Raw genomic sequence first — 22,066 nt, forward strand, 5'->3', positions numbered from 1 at the left:
ATTCATAAAAGCGGGTGGTTTAGAGATATGATTACGTCATCTTATATGCCGCATGTCACTATTTTTTTTTTCTTTTTCACTTGCAGATCTTACAAAGGTATTCAAAATGCATCCCAACGGGATGCTACAGCCCTTCATGTCCTACTCACCACCATTCAAACAGTGGCTTCTTGCAGCCGCATTGCTGTTGCTCTGTTGCAATTTAAACATAGTCGCTGCACAACAAGAGAATTACTATAATACACAACAACAACAGCAGCAACAACAACAACAACAACAGCAGCAACAACAACAACAACAACAGCAAGTATACAATCAAAATAATCCACAAAATCCATTCCCTGGCTCTCAAGCCTACGATGATGTGAATCAACGCTTCAATAATGATCCTTATAATCAGAATTCCAATACGAATCAGAATCTCAATACGAATTTTAACCAAAATACAAATTATAATACGAATGATCCCGATCGCACACGCTATCGCACCGATAACTTCAATGATTTGCCAGTTGATGAACGTCCGAATGCTGGCTATGGCGGTGAGGAAGATTTAAATTTCGGCCGTGGCAAAACTTCGTACAATGTAAAAGCAACTTTCTTAGAATCGTTCCATACGCGTGAACCGACTTATTTTATTGTTGCATCACGCATGGTGCGACCTGGCCTCATCTATAAGGTTGCGGTATCGATATTGCGTGCTCAGTACCCAGTAACGGTGCATGCCAGTATTTCGTGTGATGGTGTGCAGATCAGTGGTGATTCCAAAGATGTAAAAGTGGGCGTACCCGAAACGATGTTGATGCGCGTGCCGCCTACGAGCGTCAATGGGGAGTACAAACTGCGAGTAGAGGGTTTTTATCAAGATGTGTTCGGTGGTTTGGCCTTTCTGAATGAAACACGCTTGGATTTTTCGCAACGTTCGATGAGTATATTCATACAAACCGACAAACCTTTGTACATGCAGGGCGAAACTGTGCGTTTCCGTTCGATACCGATCACAACTGAGCTGAAGGGCTTCGATAATGCAATTGACGTTTATATGCTGGATCCGAATAAACATATTTTGCGGCGTTGGCTATCACGGTAAGAAAATTAACCTATTACGTGCTTGTTTAACGTATTTTTTTTTGTTTCCATTGCAGCCAATCGAATCTTGGTTCCGTCTCTTTGGAATACAAACTCGCTGATCAACCCACCTTTGGTGAGTGGACAATTCGTGTAATTGCACAAGGTCAAGTGGAAGAAGGGCACTTCAGTGTAGAAGAGTATTATCAGACTCGTTTTGAAGTAAATGTCACAATGCCAGCATTCTTTTTCACCACCGACCAATTTATTCATGGCCGCGTGATGGCCAATTTCACTAGTGGTCACCCAGTACGCGGCAATCTGACGTTGAAAGCAACGATAAGACCTATCGGATACTTCAGTAATCAGGTGCTAAACGAAAAATTCCGCTTGGGACGTTCACCCACCGAAGAAGCTGCACGTTATTTACAACATCAGAAAGAACTGTACTACAATCAATACAGTCCAGTGCCTACACCAGAAGATGTTAATCGTAATCAGGATATGCTTTATCGCAATCAGTACGTTGTTGAGCGGCATTATGAATTTGAAGAGGAATGGCCTTTCTGGGTGCGCAAACCCGATGTGCCTGATACGTACGATTCTTGGACGGGTAGTTATCGTAAGACATTACCTTATTTGCGCTACTTCAACGGTACATTCCATTTCAAATGGCCAGTACGCGAACTGGAGGTTTTGGTGCCACAACTGGCGGGTGAGTTCATGTAGAAATGTTAAAATACCAAAACGAATCTCTTAAACTTTGAAAGTTCTCGAAAATGTCGAACGTATTGAGACTTTTATTTGTATTCGTGTTTCGGGTTTTCAACTTTTCACTTTTACGGGAATATTCCAACAGTAATTATGTATTTGAATCTTAATGTTTTATTATGTCTTTCTTCTCCGACAATTCCTACAGGCATGGAAGTATTAATCACCGCTACAGTTGGCGAAAAATTCTACGACGAAGTGACTTCAGGCTATGCAATTGCGCGCGTCTACAATTCCAGCATTCGTGTGGCCTTCTTAGGCGAGTCGCCACAAGTCTTCAAGCCCTCCATGCCGTTCACCGCTTACCTGGCCGTAGAGTATCATGATGGTTCACCAATTCATAAAAATCTACTACAGCAAGGTATAATGGATGTCACCGGCTTTGTGGAAAGCAAGAGTGGAGGCCGACGAGATTGGCCACCGACGCGACTGCAAATGTCCGCCGCTAGTCCTGGTATCTGGGCTGTGAAAGTGGATCTACGTAATGATCTACAGCTAGATGATCGTGCCCAATCGCGGGATTTCTTAAATGGCGTAGAACGTATGCGTCTGCAAGCGAGTTTCATTGATCCACGCGGTGAACGCGCTCAAACAGAACTTCTGATGGTGTCACACTATTCGCCACGCAATCAACATATCAAGGTTTCCACGAGCACAGATACGCCGGTCGTTGGCGAATACATCATCTTCCACATACGTACGAATTTCTACCTGGAGGACTTCAACTATTTGATTATGTCCAAGGGTGTAATACTGGTAAACGATCGGGAAACAATAATAGAGGGCATACGCACTATCGCAGTTGTACTGAGCGCAGAGATGGCCCCAGTGGCTACGATTGTCGTTTGGAAGATAACACTCGCTGGCCAAATAGTTGCGGATTCGCTGACATTCCCGGTGAATGGCATTTCGCGAAACAACTTCACGGTCTACATTAATAACCGTAAAGCACGCACGGGTGAAAAGGTTGAAGTGGCCATTTTCGGTGAAGCTGGCTCATATGTGGGGCTCTCCGGCATCGACAGCGCGTTTTACACCATGCAGGCAGGCAATGAGTTGACATATGCGAAAATAGTTACTAAAATGTCAACATTCGATGAGCAAACAAATGGCACATACAAGCACGTCTGGCACACGCATGAGGGCACACCCGATGAGCTAGTATACTTCCCCGCCTCGTCGTTCGGCATCGACGCGAATCGCACCTTCGAATACAGCGGGTTAATTGTGTTCACGGATGGCTATGTACCGCGGCGTTACGACACTTGTAATCGCACACTCGGTTACGGCGAGTGCCTGTCCGGACGTTGCTATCCGCTAAATAAGAAATGCGATGGGCTGTTTGACTGTGATGATGGTACCGATGAAATTGGTTGTCGCATACGCAATGACACAGAACTATTAGATTATCGCAAGTATCGTTTTAATCGCATTTTGCGACACTACGAAAATGTTTGGCTATGGAAAGATGTAAATATTGGACCGCATGGACGTTATATATTCAATGTTGAGGTGCCAGATCGCCCTGCCTACTGGATGGTGAGCGCCTTCAGTGTTAGCCCCTCGAAAGGTTTCGGTATGTTGAACAAAGCGATTGAGTATGTTGGCGTACAACCGTTTTTCATTAACGTCGAGATGCCCACGCATTGTCGACAAGGCGAACAGGTTGGCATACGTGTGACTGTCTTCAATTACATGACCACGCCCATAGAGGCAACGGTAGTGTTGCATGGCAGCAAGGATTATAAGTTTGTGCATGTCGAGGAAAATGGTATTGTACGTTCCTACAATCCACGTACCTCTTTTGGCGAGCATCAGTTCTTCATCTACTTGGATGCACAGGGTACTACGGTGGTTTATGTGCCGGTGGTGCCACAAAAGTTGGGTGATATCGATGTAACATTGCATGTGGCCACCTTGCTGGGTACCGATACAATTACACGGCGTCTGCATGTTGAATCGGATGGTTTGCCGCAATATCGCCATCAATCCATACTCTTGGATCTTTCGAATCGCGCTTACGTACTTGAATATATGCATGTGAATATTACACAAACACCAGAGATACCATACCAAGTGGATCGTTATTTTGTCTATGGCTCGAATCGAGCACGTATCTCCGTTGTGGGCGATGTGGTTGGACCGATTTTCCCCACGATGCCAGTGAATGCTACTTCACTGCTCTATTTACCTATGGAATCGGCGGAACAGAATGCATTCTCATTTGCTGCGAATCTGTACACAATCATGTATATGCGTTTGATCAATCAACGTAATAAGACAACGGAAAAGCATGCCTTCTATCACATGAATATTGGCTATCAACGCCAATTGAGCTTCATGCGCCCAGATGGCTCATTCTCACTCTTCCGGTCGGATTGGAATAACTCTGCCTCGTCCGTGTGGTTAACTGCGTATTGCGTCCGTATTTTCCAGGTGAGTGATGGTGAATTGAGGAAGTTTCAGTTTTTTGATTTGGATCAAGTTTATTTTTAATGATTTATGGTATGTACTGAGCTCATCATTCCCAAGAATCGCGGGAAACCACAAAACGGGGTTTCGGGCCGAAGTTCCAGTTTTTTTTTTAAGTTTAGAATTGTTTTGCCGAGGGTGTTGCGGTTTTTTTTTTCCATACGCAAATAAATTGTATTTATTCGTTATATGACTTCCATACGATACAAAAATTCTAAAAGATTAATGGTAATGTTTAGCTACTCGAAACTTTCGCATTATCAGACTAAAATTTAATGGGCTATGAAACTGTATACACAAAAAAAACTCGTAACACTTCTAACAAAAAAAAAATAGAAATTGGTGAAAATTTCTTGATTTTTTTTTTGCAATTTTCTAAAAAAATTTAAACTTGGGGTTAACACATAGTGGGTTTGCATAGCTTTTGTAACAGAATGAACCGTATTTTAATTGAGAAGTCTTAAAAATAAATAAACATAAGCGGCATAACTTTGAAATGGGGTTGCTGTAGATATGACCGATACCGTATCCATTTTAATGCTCCATTTTTCTTTTTGTTTTATTTCGTTTTTTTTCCAACAGGAAGCTTCCTTCTACGAATGGGAAAATTTTATTTGGATTGACCCAACTATCATCGAGAAGAATATGCGTTGGTTACTGCAACATCAGACGCCTGAGGGTGGTTTCTACGAAGTTACTTGGCTGCCAGATCGCAAGATGAATCGCACGAATTTTGCCAATAATACTAGTTTACAAAATCGCAACGTTACGCTCACCTCGCACGTACTTATCTCATTGGCCTCGGTTAAAGATCTTTCCGGTTCGCTGGGCGCGCGTGTTGCGCTGGCACAACAACGCGCCATATCATGGATCGAACGCAATATGCAATTCTTGGAAGATACCGAAGAGCCATATGACGTCGCCCTCACTGCATATGCCCTCCTACTCTGCAAGTCACCAATGGCAGAGCATGTCTTTTCCATATTGCGGCGACATGCACGTGTAATCGGTGATTTTATGTATTGGGGTAGCAAAGAGGTGCCACAACCGCCAAAGAAATTAGAAAATCAAAAATGGTTCTCACTACCGCGGCTGCCATACGAATTTGATGCTATGAATATTGAGACAACTGCTTATGCGTTGCTAGTTTACGTCTCTCGCCGTGAATTTATTGTCGATCCAATAGTACGTTGGTTGAATGCGCAACGTCTGAACGATGGCGGCTGGGCATCTACACAAGATACCAGTGCAGCATTGCGTGCGCTTGTCGAGTATACAGTACATTCGCGCATACGTGAGGTTTCATCTTTGACGGTGGAAATAGAGGCGTCATCGCAAGGCGGCAAAATACAAGCCTTACACATCGATGACACGAATTTGGCGCAGCTGCAAAGTATTGAGGTGAGTTTACTGATTGGGAGTGGGGCTTAAGAATACATATATACATATTTTTTAATGTTTTCTTATTTTCCCAACAGATACCCGAATCTTGGGGAACAGTTAAGGTGCAAGCCAAAGGTGCTGGTTATGCGATATTGCAAATGCATGTGCAATACAATGTTGACATAGCGAAATTCCAGACGAAACCGCCTGTGCCAGCATTCGGTCTGCATACTAGAGCCATCTTCCACGGCAGAAATCAGTCGCACATATCATACGTCGCTTGTCAAAAGTGAGGAAATTGCTTGAACTAAATTTTGTTTGTACTAAACGAAAGTTTTTGTTAATTATAAACTTTTTTCAGTTGGATTAATACACGCGAATCGGAACGCTCCGGTATGGCGGTGCTTGATGTCGCTATACCTACTGGCTATTGGATACAACAACAACGTCTCGATCACTACGTGCTAAGCAATCGTGTGCGAAATTTACGTCGGGCTAAATACACTCACCAGAAGGTTATCTTCTACTTTGACTATGTAAGTATTGTGGTTTTTAAATAACTGAATTTTCGTAAACGAATTTCCTCTTTTTTTTCGTTGCAGCTTGATCAAGAGGATATTTGTGTTAATTTCACTATCGAACGTTGGTTCCCAGTGGCGAATATGTCACGTTATTTGCCCATACGCGTCTACGACTACTATGCGCCAGGTACGGAATGAGTTTATTTCGATGTTGTTCTGTTAATTGTCTACTTTTATACTAAAATTTGTATTTATTGTTTTCACATCTTATACTTTACAGAGCGCTTCAACGAGTCCATTTTCGATGCGTTACCCACATACCTGCTGAACATTTGTGAAGTGTGCGGCAGTTCGCAGTGTCCATACTGTTCCATTTACAATATGGGTTGGCGAGCTACTATGTCTGTGTCACTTCTATTCTTTAGCGTATTTATATATCTAATGCGCAGTCGAATGCATGTAGTGCTTAATTGTCTGTATTTGTTCACATAAGCCACCCCTAAGATAGTTAAAAATCCAGGTTTGTGCCGTTCCTGTATACTTTTCCTGGTCCCAATATTTGAGTTTGTGTTTAATATTAAGCTTAGAATTGACGATTTTTACCCTCAACTATTATTTTTTTTCATATACAAATCTTTAGTGTTCACATACTGCACACCATTTAAAATACCTATAGTATCAGCTAGAAAAGACAAGTGGATGTAATACAGTGGAATAGCATGCTCAGCTGGTTCCTTAGTCGCTCGAATATTTATATAAAAAAAAAAACTCCGAAAAAACCAACGTTACGAAACATACGTAGTTTTTAAATGTAACTTAGTTGCCAGAGCAACGCTCAGCAACCGTGTTCCGTCCAATACTGTGGTCATTAGTTGACAACCGGTTCTTGCGCCAACTCTATTTTGCTGCAATTTATTTATATTTAGTAACCTTTTCTTTTATGTTAATCTAATGCAGTATGCTAATCTTTGTTGAAAAAGCGTTGATTGTAATTAAACGATGAGATCCAACAATAATCAATAATTTTATTTTAAGTATAAACACTGAAAATCTCATATGTACAAAGCTAAATGAGCTGATATTTAAGTACGTATTTTTTTTTTATATAGCAGAGGACTTCAGGTAGCTTACATCTCAAATAGGATTCGTAACTTGAAATAAATAGCAATCTCGAATTAATTAAAAATTTTGCGTACTAAGTGCGTAAATGAAGAGAATACAAATGTGTCTTATAAACGGCAAAAGCCTTGTATCTTAGTTAAGTAGAGCATATCATTGCAATCAAAAGTGCATTTTCTTTATTAAAGTCATAAAATGAGACGAAATTAAAACTAAAATTTATACTACCTTATAAATTTTTTTATTGAAATTGTATTATTGAATAAAACGAACACCTGTAGTAGTTGTTAGTGACGTATACACAAACAAATAGTCTTACTGTATAAATATTTGCTTAAAAATATATGTTTAATAATTACAGACATTCATGCGTATGTATATACAAGCAAATATTAAGCAAAGAAATTGCAAACGAAAAGCTTTTATAAAAATACATTTTTTATAAGCCACACTGTATCCGTCCTTTTTGTGAAAAATTTAATTAATAAATAAATATAAAATTTTTTCACTTCAAATATAAAAGAAGTATTTTTATTTACTAGCGTATTAGCATTTGAAAGATCTCAACAGGGCTCGACTCCTCTCACGCAAGGCGAATATGTGCGTGAAAATCCAAAAAAGAAAAAAAAAAAATTTCATTTTGACAGTCTTAAGCCGTGAGGCGAAATATACACACAAAATCAGCTGATCTAGTAACACCACCATTTATAAATTCACCTTGGTCTCATACGTGATCGAATTAACGTCACGTAAAACTCACATTTTTCGGATTTTGACATCGTGAACGTATTGTTTTTATCGTAATTCGGTTTGATGTAACATGTGAACGAATCTTTTATATCGTAATTCGATTTGATGAAATACGGGAACTAGTGGTGAGCGTACTCGTTCGTTCGAAATGTCATTCGAACACTACCTGTCAATCGAGCGCGAACCAAACAACGCAAATGTAAGTAAATTGTTGAAATGTGTAAGAATAAAAGATTTAACACTTTTTGTTATTTTAGGTCCAATTATACTAAACTGAACCCTACCCAAAAGGATGTAATGGTGGAGTTTATGGCCGAGCACCCCAACTTGGCTAAGAGCAAATTTTCTAATTTCGCACAAGGCAGAGCTAAATCGATCAGTCTCTGGGAGGAGCTTTCTATGCAACTAAATGCAGTAGGCCCACCATTTAAGGATTGGCGGAAGTGGAAGAAGGTATTCTCACAATGATTTTCATTTTAAATTTTATTAGGACATTTTGACATTTGCGTTTGATTACAGGTTTTCGCCGATCTAAAATATCAGGCGAAGAAAAAACTTTCCCACAATAAATCTGGAGGAGGAATCTATACTGAGAAGGTCATTACTGCCTCTGAGGAGCTGATACTTGAGGCCGCCGGATTGAAGGCTTGTGATGAAAGCGACAAAAGTGAGCCAGCGTGCGGAAATGCACCATCTGCAGAATCATACAAGCACAGCAGTGACAGTGGTGACAGCAATTTCGGCGACAGAGAGGCAAGCTCAACCCATAGCGGCTTGCCGGGCCCATCACCATCGGCATTCACTTCCACTCGTAGCGAAACACCACGCAGCGACATACAAAGACGAGCAAGTGGGAGTGATGAAGAGATGAAACTCCTCCAAACACCACCCAGCGACATACAAAGACGAGCAAGTGAGAGTGATGAAGAGTTGCAACTCCTCCAAACACAACGCAGCGACATACAAAGACGAGCAAGTGAGAGTGATGAAGAGTTACAACTCCTCCAAACACAACGCAGCGACATACAAAGACGAGCAAGTGGGAGTGATGAAGAGTTGAAACTCCTCCAAATGAATTTAAAATCTGTTGCAGACTTTCAAAGAAATATGGATGCAAAAATAGATAAGTTGTTGGAGATGCAGGAGAAGTTGCTGGCCGTGCAAGAAAGATTCCTGGCGATCAAGGAGGAAAAGCACCGCATTCAACAGTCCTCGCGAGAAACAGAGCTTGAAATAAAACGATTAAAATTAGAAACATTAGCCATGGTAATTAATAATCTCAAATCTAAATAAAGTTTGTATTCGCCAGCAGATATTTTATATTTGTTCGCAAACAACTATTTGCATCTGGATGAATCCTATGACACACGTCATAGGCCACCATTTGTGTTTCGGTTCGATCCCTTTTCCGGAGTTATCTGCCTTAAAGAAGCTTGTAGTGAAAAACCCCACGCCATACAGCCGCATAAAATTTTACGTCACGCCTTTTACGTTACCAAGATCCCAAAGCATTCCACAAGGAGGGAGGGAAGCTTGTCTGCGATGCAAGTGCATCCCAGGGCATATATGTATAAATTCGTCTTGGCGCCACGGTTGATTAGGAATTAGCAAATTTTTTCTTTGCTAAAAATATTCTGCCTTATCCTGAGTTGCACCCGAAAATTTGTCATCCGCACATAGTAAAACCATGGAAACCAAAAGTGAAAAGTGAACCGGTTCGGGGAAAATGAAATTGATGCTGATTATTGCATACTGAGTGGCAAAAATGAGTAAATGAAATTTTTCAAATTCCTATTTTTACAGCCGGTTTCACCAGCAATTTAAATGGAAAGTGCTTTTTTATTTTGCTGTCAATTTCCATATATAATTAAAAAAAATAAAAATAATTTTTCACTTAAATTGCTTTGTGAATGGCTCCAAAAAGTTCCATAATTAGCTCAGTTGCTGTACTTTATCTCAAATTATGTACAAATGTCCTAATAACATGTGCATTCCCGTATTCCTCGGACTCGGACTAGTAAGGCCGGTGTTATGCAGAAATTTTGTTTGGCAAACTGCGTGCAATTGTTGTTGCAGCAAACTCGGAGAGAGCGAGTTTGGCGACTCTCACAGCAAACTAATTTTGTTTGGTCAAACTGCGGCAAATTCGGTGTTGTCATATACAAAAATTTTAGATAATTGTTGTTATACACAAAAATTGCCGTGATACCGAAAGCTAGGGAACTGAATATATGCTGTAGAAGCTTCAAAGATTGGGGCACAGTTAATTGCCTATACGATATCATAAAAATATATTTATTGTGCGCGTTATGTACATCTGAAATTTTCATTTCGTGTTGGCAATAGCCATGAAAACCATAATGAACGTGCAACCCTGTGCCAAACTCGACATAACCACCGCCGAGCAAACTAAGCAGCCGCCATTTAATTTGGCAAACAAAAGTTTGTCTGCATAACACCGACCTAAAACTGTCAAAAAATAAAAATTCGCTCAGAGCGAGAGAGTAACATTGAAAAGTTCTGTCAACTTCAACATAACCTCCAAATTTTGGTTGTAAATTTTTGCTTATTTTGTATGCAAACACACTCAGCTCACACATGTAAATAACCAAAAATACTTTCAAATTCATTAGAATCCACTTAAACAAGTAATTAAATACTTTTCAACATGAATTAGCAGAGTGCACTTTTCTTTTGTTTACAATTTGGTTGCCAAAAACACTACAGCTGATCGTTTGACATATTTACCAGAATTTACCAGCAAAAAATTCTCGGACTAAAACTGGTAACTTCTGACAGAGAGAGAACCGTATTTACTCTCTTTTTTTGTCCTCTCAATAGTCAGAGAACCGAGTACGGGATCGATTTCCAGTAAAATTTGACTATTTCTGACTAGTCCCGACTCGTACGGGATCGCAACTAGTATTTGAGAAATCCTATGCAAATCGATGTATGCCCTTCGATGCAACGACAAATATCGATGTACATTTCGACGCATCGAATCAAAAGATGCGTTCCAGATGTTTCACGATTTGCAGGTTTTTACAGGAAGTTGTTCCAGGTGACCACCTTCCATAAGGTTTATTATGGAGAAAACAGCTATTGCTGCAAATCGTGAATATCGTGAAGCATCTGGAACGCAACTAATGAAAAACATCGATGTATTTTTGCCATTGACATCCCTACTTTTTACTATAGAGGTTACGTCGCACAGCTTTTCTAATCAGTACACTGCGCTATTGCGCTGACACCACAGGTGGTGCCGGAGTTATTGAGCTAGCGCAAAAAAATTGAGCTACTACCCAGGGGACAGATTCTGTAACCAGTTAGCGACAATTTTCGAATCGGCGTCGGTTTTGTTGACGTATGATATGAAATATTTTTACGACAACAAGTGCGATATCGATCAGAAACTTGTCGCTAACTGGTTACAGAATCTTCCCCCAGGGCTAGTTCTTTTGCTCGCCCACGGGTGGGCGAAAGTGCCCAATTTGTGTTCCTTTTGTTGGTTCTCGGGCAAGAATGATAGAATACAAGATTGCGCCGATCGGAGAGGATTTTTGAGAATAACTTGTGTGTGACGTCACACTGGTGCGATTGCGAGAGAGAAATGCCAAAACGTGAGCAAGAATTGAAGAAGAAGAAAAAATGTTGCAAGGAAAACGTAAACAAGTGGCACCAGTGTGACGTCATGCAAACAACGATTCTGTCAAATTCGTTAAGAGAGGAATAGCGGTCCGAGATCGGCGCAACCTTTGTATTCTCTCAATCGTGGTTCTCGGGCTGTTGAGAGCGACTTTGAGAGAGAAATTTTTGTCTCTCCCTAACCCGACGTCGGCCGGGCTATTTTTCCGGTCGAGTTTGCGAAAACTGTCAAACTGCCAGAAGAAGAAGAATTTTAAACATTCAAATTTTAACCAATAAATATATGCATATTTAGCTGTGTTTCTTTGATTCATAAGTGAAAACCCATCAAGGAACTATCAATTTAACGTTATTGTTATTGTGGGCATCCGTTCGGACGAAATGAGGTGATCAACATTTTTTACTACACATTCTATCATACATATACATACATACATACTGTTACTCCCAAAATTGAGCGTACGGCTCTTTTTTTGTTTTAGTTTTGGGATTAACAGTATGCACATATGCATTAAATTGAAAATCATTAGGTTCATTCCTTATCTTTTTGGACTAAAATCTGAAAAGTGTCAAAATGCCAGAGCGTAAGCAAAATGCGCTCACTAAAAGAGAATAACAGGAAAAGTAAAGGAACGCAAAAAACCAAATTTTTAGTCCAAAGAATGGCAACAACAAAACTAATGTCAAATAAGAACAGAAATGTATGTACAAAACACATTCACACAAGCACAAGCACAATAAACACTTGCTATATCAATTATTTTTTGCCTTCTTCCAATTTCAATTCATTTCTTTTACTTTTTAGATTATTCTCACTTTTAGCGTATTCTTTAATTTCCGTTAATTTAAATTCAGTTGAGTTTGACACTTTTCAGGATTTTGCCAGAAAAAATTCTTCTGTTGCTCTCTCATTTTTGCTGTCATTTCCGAGTTAAGGAACGCTTTTTGGACTAAATCTGACTACTTCGGACTTTTTCTGACTATTTCTGGGAGATAAGGAACGCTCCTATTTTGTATATATATATAGATAAGTCGTAGCTGAATATATTTCACTATATTAATATTTGAAAAAGTAATATGTAGGTTAATAGGCTGGCCTATGGAATATAAGTTCTCGGCAAGCAACGAAACATATACATACATGCATACATAAACTAAGTAAGAATAATAACACAAATTAAATTTTTAATTCAAATCGTGTAGCATACTATCAACGTTGTACATTGCGTGAGCTCCCATCTAACCGGTAAACGGAACTACTTAGCAATTTTCGCCGCTATGCCTTCTTCATTCTCATTGTTATCCGAAACCGTTAGAGGTGGTGCCGGTGATGCAGCAGACGAGCCAGATTCGGGCATTTCGGGGAGATTTTCCATAGTAGTTACTGGCGTTGCGCCACCTTCAAACGACACACGTTTTTCGAAGCTTGTCCTTCTCGGGGCCGCTACACCTATCGCTGTCTCCTCATTTGATGAGGTACTGATTTTTCGTGCCGCCGCTGAGAAGTTAACTATACCTTCAGTCGCCAGTATACTTGCGCTAGACAATAGTACAGACACCTGTTCAGCCGTTGGACAGCCAGTGATGGTCATATCGTCGTTGTTGTAACCGTTTGTGGTTAGTATTTGTTCCAGTTTAACAAATGTTTGAATGATGTTATTCTGTGGAAATCATAGTTATTAAAGGGAGTCAACTACATATGTACATACATATATGCAAGTTTAGGTACTCACTCGTATCGGTCGAAATATTATAAATTCAGTATCACGATTACTTAAGTATAGCTGCATTGAACGCTGCAGTGTTGATAGTTTACTTTTGATTAAACGTTGTGTTTCCTGAATGATGCTGCTAATTTGCTGTGGGCTTGCCCATGCGCTCTGGCGTAAGGCGTAATTTAGTTTTGGTGCAGCAGCTTCTTTTTCATTTGCGGCAACTTTGCTGTCCTTCGTTTGTAATAATGCTTGTGCTTTATCCAAAAATTGCAAGATTGGTGAAACTAACATATGCACCGCGTCCTTAATAAATTGCTCACACACCATTTTGAGTTGGCGATCGACTTCTTTACGTGAATCAAGTAAATGTTCCTTTATCTGTGGTGTACCTTCGAGCAGAAACTCGAGCAGGGCATTATTGCTGCCCATGGTGAAAAGCTGTTTACGTTTGTGTAAAAGACCAAAAGCAGCAGTTTTTACTTTGCTGAAATCCAACGAAGTCTCCTTGATGGTAAAGTCAACACGAAAGGGAGCTATTTGTTCCCGCAATATTAGCAAGTGCTTGATTTCGAACAGTTCGCCATCTATTGGGGTCTGTAGAGAGCAGAATGTGATAATTTGCAGAGATTTGAACAAGGAATAAATCACATTTTCTTTTACCTTAGCTGTTGAAATTTTGGAAGCGGCTGCGGACACGCTTTGTATGCATAGCTTGAGTGCCTCCTGCGAGAGACCTTGAAATATGGGTCGATCCACGCAACGATAAAGACGCGAAAGACATACTAATGTACGACGTACAGTGGGATACCACATGCCATGCAAATCCGCCGGAGATGAATCTGAAAGCGATACGATTAGATTTAGGTAGTACATTTTCATTTTAAAATAGTGATATTACTTATATTACGTGCTCGATATGCAGTATCTACGCTTTCCGTTTCTATTGCACTTGAAATACTTGAATTGAGCGAAGACCGCGAGTCATAACGACGCATGTGCTGTGGCTCCTGCAGTGACAAAGCAATGCTCTGCAAAAAAAAAAAAAAAAATTATGTATATTTTGCTACCAATAAAAAAATTTGTAAGAAAACAGTTATATTACTCTACCTCCATCATCTCTAATTTATCTGGATAGGCCAGATCACCAGCCGACGGATTGTAATTCAAAATGTCCGATTGTAAATAGAGATGCGCACGGAAAACCAACCTTTCCTGTACATCCTGCAGTAGTTGATTTGCGGTATTTGCAAAAGCTTCGAGCGCCCCAGCTGAACACAAATTATATTAACCAACATATACTTGAAATAGACGTAGTTCTAGTAACTCACGATTTTGTTGTACATGCTCCTCGAGCATTTCAATGCGTAAAATCGAACATATTTCCGCCAATGTCTCCAAGTGGTTAATATGTATAATGAAAGGTCGCATTGTATCGTACAATATGGTACACAGGCCTTCCAGATAAGTGCTAAAAGTAGCAAAATTTTGTTTAAATCTTAATTTAGCTCGAAAAATAACTACTATTTCTTACGTCAATTGATCGCTGCCCCGCGCGAAAAACTGGAAAAAGAGCCTTTGCTCGTCCTGACAAACATGCACTAGGAATGAGCAAGCGCTGCGCGTGAGCGCACAATGATCTCCCTTGTGTGCCGCCTTCAGCTCTTGTATAGCTTTATTAACAGCTGGTGACATAATAGTTGCCCTTTCGTTTAGATAATTTTGATGCATTTCCGCTAGCAGCTGTTCATATTCTACACTGCGTTCTAAACGAGATTCGACAAGTTGTGCCACGCGCTTAATTTTCACAGCAGCTGTTTGATATTTGCCATAATAAAGTGCGAACGCTGCATCCGGGGAAGTACTTGCTGTTATGGTGTTGGCTTTCTTTTCACCTTCTATTGCAGTTGATGTCGTGCTTTGTAGCATTGCAAAATGCGACTGCTTGGGATGCAGCGTGGCAGCGGTCGCTTGTGACATTGCAACTTGTGTGTAGTTCTTTATTAAAGTCACGGCTTTCGATAGACAGTATTTGTATTTTGCTGTGTAAGCACCAGCATCTTTGAACTTGGGCTAAAAAATAGAAGAAAAATTAAATGCAAATAAATATAGACCTCGTTAAAAAAATGCCTTACATTTGCTCTCAAGTACTCAAGACACTCATCGATACGATCCAAACAATCACGGAATGCCTCACTTGCCACGGAGAGTGTGGGGCTTTGAAGCCGCTGATGCAGCAGCTCTACTTGGCTGAAATAGTGCAATCGTCGCTGTATTTCATCTCCTAGCTTTTGTAAACGTTTTTGCTCCTCCGTCAACTTTTCGCTGGCTGTATTGAGTGCACTAGTTTTTTGTGATACTGTTTCATATTCACTATTCAACGACTTGAGCTGCCCCATTGCGGAGTTGATCTGTTCCGAAATTTCCCCACACTCAGCATCGCGTTGTTCCAGCTGTTGCAAGTACTGATAATGATGTGCATCTGCGTGACGTGTAATTTCCTCTTTCACTCGATCGTACCACAATAGGAAATCTTTACTGTTGTTGATTCCAGGCGATGGTAATCTTAGTAATTCTTGCGCACTTGCACTGCCGGTAATACTCGTTGAGTCATAATGTGGTTTGTCCGCAGTAGTTGATTGTTCTCCATAGCCTGCGTTAGATGTGGCTTCCGGCACCTAAAAGTGAAAAATTTATCAGAATTTTGAGTCAATGTGAATGGGTGCGGTTGGCAATTACCTCATTGTAGGTTCGACACTGGTTATTTATCACATCCAAGCATTCCAATTGTAGAGCATTTAATGGAGCAAGCGCGTCACTACTTGACTCCCACTGAAGCAATCTCGTCCGCACTTTGCGTAAATTCTCATTTTCGCTTTGGACCACGGCAACGTCATCCATTTCATCCAAATCAGATTAGTTGACAGTGGAAAAGTTGACTGTCTCTGCTAAAGTCAAATCGGATAGAGATGGATGATAAATTCCAATCAAAACGATTTTATTATTAATCGATTGTTACCAGAAATTTTTATGATTATAACAAACTAAATTACCTGTAAAATTGACTAAAAACCCGGGCTTCGGAGCAGGGCGGAGAAAAGGAGCAAAAGGCTAAGGAGCAAGAAATTTTGGCTGGAGCGGAGCTGGAACGGAAAGCGACTATGATTTTCATTCATTTTCTTATATGGAAAACGTTCGAAAAAGATGATATTATTTAAAGCAGAAATTATATTTGATTTGTTGAAGCTAAACATTTGAAAGCATGTATACGTAGTCGATAGAGGCTGGGCGTGGTAGTATTTGTTAGCTTTCAGAAAGTTTCGAATTCGAATACCGCCAGGCGCTTCCTTATTTATATATATTTTTTTTCGAACCATGAGAAAGCATCTGTAAAAGCATCAGTAAATTAAATGAAAAAAATTATTTATTTATAAAATATAGAATAAACAAATAAATAGAGAAATTTAGAAAAACAGCTAAAAACTTATCCGTTTCAAAACATTTTTCGATTCTTGTCTGTGCATACATTTCTACTGCACACTTTACTGGAAAACCGGATTGTCAAAGTATCCGAAAATGCAATCTGTAAACCAACAAAAATCCGCATTTCATCCCCCGTTTCCGATCCATTTCGGTTTTTTTGCTGACTGGGTTAATATCTGCCATCTTATTTACAAGACAAAATACAAAAGTGTTCGCTAGGCAAAAAACTAGTACAAGGTGGTATCAATTGTTACTAAATCGTGTTCGTTTGGTCAAAAAACTAGTAAAACTTGCAAGGAGAGAGCACAATTTTGACATTTCAATTGGAGGGGAAGTTGCGAATTCGTGCTGGTAAAATTTTTGTCATAAATTCGACTTTCAATAAGGTGGCAACCCTCTTTAAAAGTATTTTCAAAATAGAGTATTTTTAACTGATGAAATGAATTGAATTTGATTCTCTAAACACGTGGTAACTCTCCTGAATACATACCCATCTTTTAATAATTCATTTAACTTATTAAATAATTGAATACAATTTTTTAATGTTGGCAACCCTATACAAAGATTTCCAAGTTCAAACTAAATATTCCTTGAAAATGTTTCGTTTGTTACCCATATTTTAATATTTCAGGTGGCAACCCTCTACATGTACTTAAGAAATATAGCATTTTCACAACCATTTGAGTTGATACCCATATTGCTATAACTCATTTAACTTATAAAATAATTTCAATAAATCCTATTTTTGAAAGGGTGGCAACCATTTTCGAAAAACTAAACCTCACGGCACAGCAACATCTCACCTCATTTTTCAAAATCGAATGAACGGTGCGGATCAAATGGCATTGACTATTAAATAATTTGAGTTAATTTTTTTAACAGGTGGCAACTCTTCGAAAGAAGAAAACCTTATTGCACATCTATAGGCCAAGCCCTTTAAATTGACACCACCATTTCAAAAATCGAACGGACGGTGCAGACCTGATGACCTGGACAAAAAACTGCTTCGATGATAATAGATAATATAGATGATAAAAAATATATACATATAAATAGGTGGCAACTGTTCATTATTACGAAAGGACTTTTACTTTAGATTTAAAAATATTTGGCACAGTTATTACTGCTCTAAAAAGTAAAAATCTTGGTTGAGCGATTATTTTATTTCAAATAAAATAAAAGTGCAAGGATAACTTTTTTCTAAGGACTTTTATTATACAAGTTTTAAAAGTCCGAGTCCCAGCTTTCGACAGCAAAATGCGTATAAAAAGCGCTTGCACTGCAATGTCTAACACCACTGTAATCATTTGTTTATGTTTTCCGCGGCGAATTCATATAAGGTGGTTTTACAAGAGCAGGTGATTTCAAGGCGAATTGTGCGCATTGCCAAAACAATGTGTTTGTTGTACATTTGTTCGTGTTCCGATTGTCATTGTGCGGGTAATTTGTTAGTGTAGTTTTTGTTTTTGTGCTATCAAATGTCTATAAACTCGCTTTGGGCTTTCCCCTCATATGAATTCGCCTTGATGATTTTAATTACACGAAAATTGGAGCTCCTCTATAAATTATAAAAATTCTCGAATGGCTCCACAGCCGGTCGTAACTGGGCTTTCGCCAAAGGAAGGTCCTCCAGGTACTCGAGTTATAATACGTGGAGAGTTTTTAGGAACAAGAGCAACTGATTTAATTGGTAAGTGGAGCACCAGAAGGAGCATAATCCCACTTATCGTTGACGCCCTATATTTCAGGTCTGAAAATCTGTGGGTCTGATTGCTTACTATCGGCAGAATGGAAATCGCCTAATAAAATTATAGCGCGTACAGGGCCGGCGAAGGGTAAAGGCGATATCATTGTTACCACCATAAGTGGTGGCGAAGGCACTTCTACTGTGCAGTTCCGCGCTTATCATGAAACAATTGGACCCTTGAAAGAGTCTGCGGTATGGATAGAGGAATCTCCCTCACAAAACTTTGCTTGGGGTCGACGCACATTGGCGCAATCAGTTTTAACACAGGAAGATCCACTCGGCTTGTCTATTGAAGGCAATGAACAAAAAATACCGGAAGATTTAAGAGATTTGTTTCCCGATGCAAGCGGTGATTTATCGCAAGATAATTTTTCTCCTGCTTGGTTTTTGCTTGAAAATCACTTGGCAACTTCCTTTGAGGATTTGAAGGCTGGTTTATCCTATTTAAAGCGTAAAGTGGAAAGTCAAAAGGAGGGACAATTGTCATTTTTGAAGTCGAACGCTGGCTCCGTAATTGACCAGCTAGATACGTTGATGAATATAAGAGATAAATTGCAAGAAGACACACGCATATATGGCACTGAGCCATTAAATGTGCTTGAAAGCTCGATTGAGAGTAGGTAATTGTATTTTTGACTTTCCCTTACTAACTGCTTTCTTTTAAGGCTCAATTAGTGAATCCCAAAATATTTTCACGGAAGTGTTGTTACGCAAAGAAAAGGCTGACTCCACACGCGCAGTATTATTTGCGTTATCGCGCCATAAATTCCTATTTTGCTTGCCAAATTCGGTGGAACGACGCGCACAGGCTGGCGAATACGATATTGTTGTAAATGATTACGCGCGTGCCAAAAACCTTTTTGGCAAAACCGAAATACCGGTAAGTAATGTAGTTGAGCTCATAAAAACTCGTAATAGATTACTTTTATTATATGTACAGATGTTTCGTCGAGTGCTTGAAGAAGTGGATCAACGTATCCTACAAATCCGAAAGCAGCTGCACGAGAAAGTAGTTAAAATGCCGCAGAGCGTAGAGCAACAAAAGAAACTAATAAAAGCGTTAACCAGTCTTGAGGTAAACTATGAAAAACTTGTGATTTTAAATTGTTAACTTTTCTCGTGTTATGGTTCAGGTGCAGCAAAGCGGCACCGCTATTGGCGATCGTCTGCGTAATGTTGATCCTGCTTGGGACGCAATCGAAGCACGTGCAAAGTATTTAGAATTCACCTTTAAACAAACATTCGAGCAGTACACATCCAAGGACCAAGCAGGACAAGAAAGTAGGCTACTTACTAATAATTTCTACAGACAAACCATACGTTCTTTCGTGTATTTTTAGAATCCAAAAATCGCGATAATTCCAATCAACCGCATAATCGTGTGGTATTTTGTGAAGAAATTTGCGATATAGCTGCATCACAACTGCCAGACCTATGGCGCCTTGGGCAGTTATATTTCACTGGTGAACTGCGAGGGGCACACGATCCAAAGCCGGGTGATTTCAAGGTGCGTAAAAACTTGTATTACCAATATACATACATGTCTTAATAAAAAAATAATTTTCAAATAGCGCATGGTTTTAAATGGAATAGAAAAATTTTGCGCGTACTTGCGTGTTGCTATTCTCATTGCTTCGGATCTGCGCGCCTTGCGTCAAACAACTGGCTTATCCTGGCCCATCGGTTCGTCGTCGGCTACTCATCAGTTTCTACCTTGGATATCACAGTGTTTGCGTTATACGCGCATCACATACGCTACTCTCATTCGTTTGGATTTACCATCTGACGCTTTGGATATTATACAAAAATTGATTGATGAAATACGTATTTTCTGTTTTTCTATAACTTTCAAAAGGGCTAGTGATCGCTGCAAGAAGTTGGGCGAACAAGAAACTTGGGATATGGGTATCGAAGATTTCCCAGGTGCAACAATGTTGCCAAATTGTTTAGAGAAGTTGCTGATAGAGACGCTTGATGAGGCGCAAAATTCGTGCATGAATCCAGAAATAAGGTGAAGGATAATTGTTAACATAAATTTTTTAATGAACATCAGAATAATCATGCCTATTACGGTATGCGACGTATGCCACCGCACGGATCTAATCCGATTCGCAATGGCATAACAAGGAAGTGTGAACGTTTAGATTTGTGCGAATGGCACCCGCGGGATACCGTAATTGGCATCCGAGGGATACCGTAATTGGCATGAATAACAAAGTTTTTTTATTTGTACTTCAACTAATCATTTTATCTTAAAGGGAAGGCAACTTACTCGAGCCTCAATCCGACGGTCAACGCGAAGTGTCACAACGTTTGCAAGAATTTTTATCTACATTTTGCGGTGTTATTGAAGAGTTGGCCTATCAGTCACACGACGAGGAAACACCAACACATAATGTTTCGCAATTGATTGGCTATCCAAATGTTCAACAGAGCGGGCTAACGTCTGGACGCTTTTGGAGCTCAAACGTCATAACTTGGGAACAACGCATGCTTTGTTGCCTAGCCAACTGCGCCTATTGCAATAAGAGTTTCTTTCCACACGTAGGCGATGTATTTGTTAAGTAAGTTATCCGCCTTAAAACTATTATATATACATGCTGCCATAATCTCATTATCTTATGGATTTCTCTCTAGATATGGTTACCCTTTGCCCACGCTGGCGATCGAAACTTCACGCTATTCCGTAAATCAACTATTTACAAATCTCTTGGAGGCATATGTAGAGCATAAAGGAGATCCCTTAGTTGGCACAATAGAACCTTCAATGTATTTGGGTCGTTTTCAATGGGATAATGAAATGGAAATTGGCAAATTGCGTCCATATGCGCATGAATGCTGCGATAACTTAGTTGGTGTATATTCAGAGATATATACCATATCACCAGCACTACTACGTCCAATACTTGAGCCAATTGTGTTAACCGTTTCCGAGGAGCTGGCGCGCTTAATGAGCTGTGTGCAAGAATTCAGCTACAGCGGCGCTATACAAGCTAATGTTGACATACGCTTGATAAGGGATGCATTGAAATTCTATACAAATGAAACTGGAAAGTGAGTTTATACAATGTATACGCATCGTTTGTTATATTTTATTAATGACTTTTCCAGAAATTATTTCCTTGAAGCCTTGGAGGCTATAAAACCGCCCCTTAATTCGGAGCAATTGAAGAAAAGTGACGAAATTTTGGAGCGTGTAAAAAAGTGCATGAAGCTACAGCTTATGTGCTTTTCAGTTAAGGATCCATAAATTTTTAGTTTGACGTGAAATTTTTAAAATTACATTTTCTAAACACGCATTAAGTAGTACGCATTAAAGTTAATCGCATATTTATTCACAAACACTTTTTAAATATATATCTATGCGCATATAAATAACCTTACCTGTTGTTAGT

The 22,066-nt window shown here is 39.6% G+C and overlaps 4 protein-coding genes across 5 annotated transcripts in view; 3 read left to right on the plus strand and 1 right to left on the minus strand.

Moving 5' to 3' along the window:
* LOC118740583 (CD109 antigen-like) overlaps positions 1–7,706 on the plus strand; it is a 12,577-nt gene extending 4,871 nt beyond the window's left edge. The window contains exons 2-10 of one of the 2 annotated variants that reach the window (XR_004993160.1): positions 87–1,086; positions 1,146–1,783; positions 1,988–4,275; positions 4,894–5,712; positions 5,790–5,983; positions 6,056–6,230; positions 6,297–6,402; positions 6,496–6,776; positions 6,831–7,706. Coding sequence is in view for 1 of the 2 variants with exons in the window: in XM_036472180.1 (XP_036328073.1) it covers positions 107–1,086; positions 1,146–1,783; positions 1,988–4,275; positions 4,894–5,712; positions 5,790–5,983; positions 6,056–6,230; positions 6,297–6,402; positions 6,496–6,707 (5,412 nt within the window). In the remaining variant the exon portion in view is untranslated. Of the gene's footprint in view, positions 1–86; positions 1,087–1,145; positions 1,784–1,987; positions 4,276–4,893; positions 5,713–5,789; positions 5,984–6,055; positions 6,231–6,296; positions 6,403–6,495 lie in introns of both variants that reach the window. The other variant, XM_036472180.1, reaches the window with a different exon arrangement.
* A 385-nt stretch (positions 7,707–8,091) lies between these two features.
* Positions 8,092–9,397, plus strand: LOC118740588. Its single transcript, XM_036472186.1, has 3 exons — positions 8,092–8,283; positions 8,342–8,537; positions 8,604–9,397. Coding segments are annotated over exons 1-3 (972 nt in total). The 5' UTR covers positions 8,092–8,281; the 3' UTR covers positions 9,378–9,397.
* A 3,350-nt stretch (positions 9,398–12,747) lies between these two features.
* On the minus strand, positions 12,748–16,389 carry LOC118740585 (conserved oligomeric Golgi complex subunit 3-like). Its single transcript, XM_036472183.1, has 9 exons — positions 16,181–16,389; positions 15,577–16,119; positions 14,976–15,514; positions 14,773–14,912; positions 14,552–14,712; positions 14,343–14,472; positions 14,105–14,283; positions 13,463–14,038; positions 12,748–13,390 (listed from the first exon to the last, which is right to left on the minus strand). Exons 1-9 carry the CDS (start codon positions 16,340–16,342, stop codon positions 12,986–12,988), a joined length of 2,835 nt encoding a protein of 944 aa, XP_036328076.1. The 5' UTR covers positions 16,343–16,389; the 3' UTR covers positions 12,748–12,985.
* Positions 16,390–18,313: 1,924 nt separating this feature from the next.
* LOC118740586 (exocyst complex component 2) lies at positions 18,314–22,049 on the plus strand. Its single transcript, XM_036472184.1, has 10 exons — positions 18,314–18,614; positions 18,673–19,287; positions 19,337–19,551; positions 19,612–19,746; positions 19,805–19,952; positions 20,012–20,178; positions 20,243–20,682; positions 20,930–21,235; positions 21,309–21,725; positions 21,783–22,049. Exons 1-10 carry the CDS (start codon positions 18,506–18,508, stop codon positions 21,919–21,921), a joined length of 2,691 nt encoding a protein of 896 aa, XP_036328077.1. The 5' UTR covers positions 18,314–18,505; the 3' UTR covers positions 21,922–22,049.
* The last annotated feature ends 17 nt before the right edge of the window (positions 22,050–22,066 follow it).

The sequence above is a fragment of the Rhagoletis pomonella genome, unplaced genomic scaffold, assembly GCF_013731165.1.
Source record: "Rhagoletis pomonella isolate Grant_MI unplaced genomic scaffold, Rhpom_1.0 Rhpom_scaffold_00006, whole genome shotgun sequence".
Taxonomy (NCBI): domain Eukaryota; kingdom Metazoa; phylum Arthropoda; class Insecta; order Diptera; family Tephritidae; genus Rhagoletis; species Rhagoletis pomonella.

Coding starts and splice junctions, on each gene's coding strand:
- LOC118740588 (XM_036472186.1), top strand. Junction 8,538..8,603: donor ATTGGCGGAAGTGGAAGAAG/GTATTCTCACAA, acceptor GTTTGATTACAG/GTTTTCGCCGATCTAAAATA.
- LOC118740586 (XM_036472184.1), top strand. CDS start 18,506: ATGGCTCCACAGCCGGTCGTAACTGGGCTTTCGCCAAAGGAAGGTCCT. Junction 19,288..19,336: donor GCTTGAAAGCTCGATTGAGA/GTAGGTAATTGT, acceptor CTTTCTTTTAAG/GCTCAATTAGTGAATCCCAA. Junction 20,683..20,929: donor TGCATGAATCCAGAAATAAG/GTGAAGGATAAT, acceptor TTTATCTTAAAG/GGAAGGCAACTTACTCGAGC.
- LOC118740585 (XM_036472183.1), bottom strand. CDS start 16,342: ATGGATGACGTTGCCGTGGTCCAAAGCGAAAATGAGAATTTACGCAAA. Junction 16,120..16,180: donor AGTGTCGAACCTACAATGAG/GTAATTGCCAAC, acceptor TTTCACTTTTAG/GTGCCGGAAGCCACATCTAA. Junction 14,284..14,342: donor ATATCGAGCACGTAATATAA/GTAATATCACTA, acceptor TATCGCTTTCAG/ATTCATCTCCGGCGGATTTG.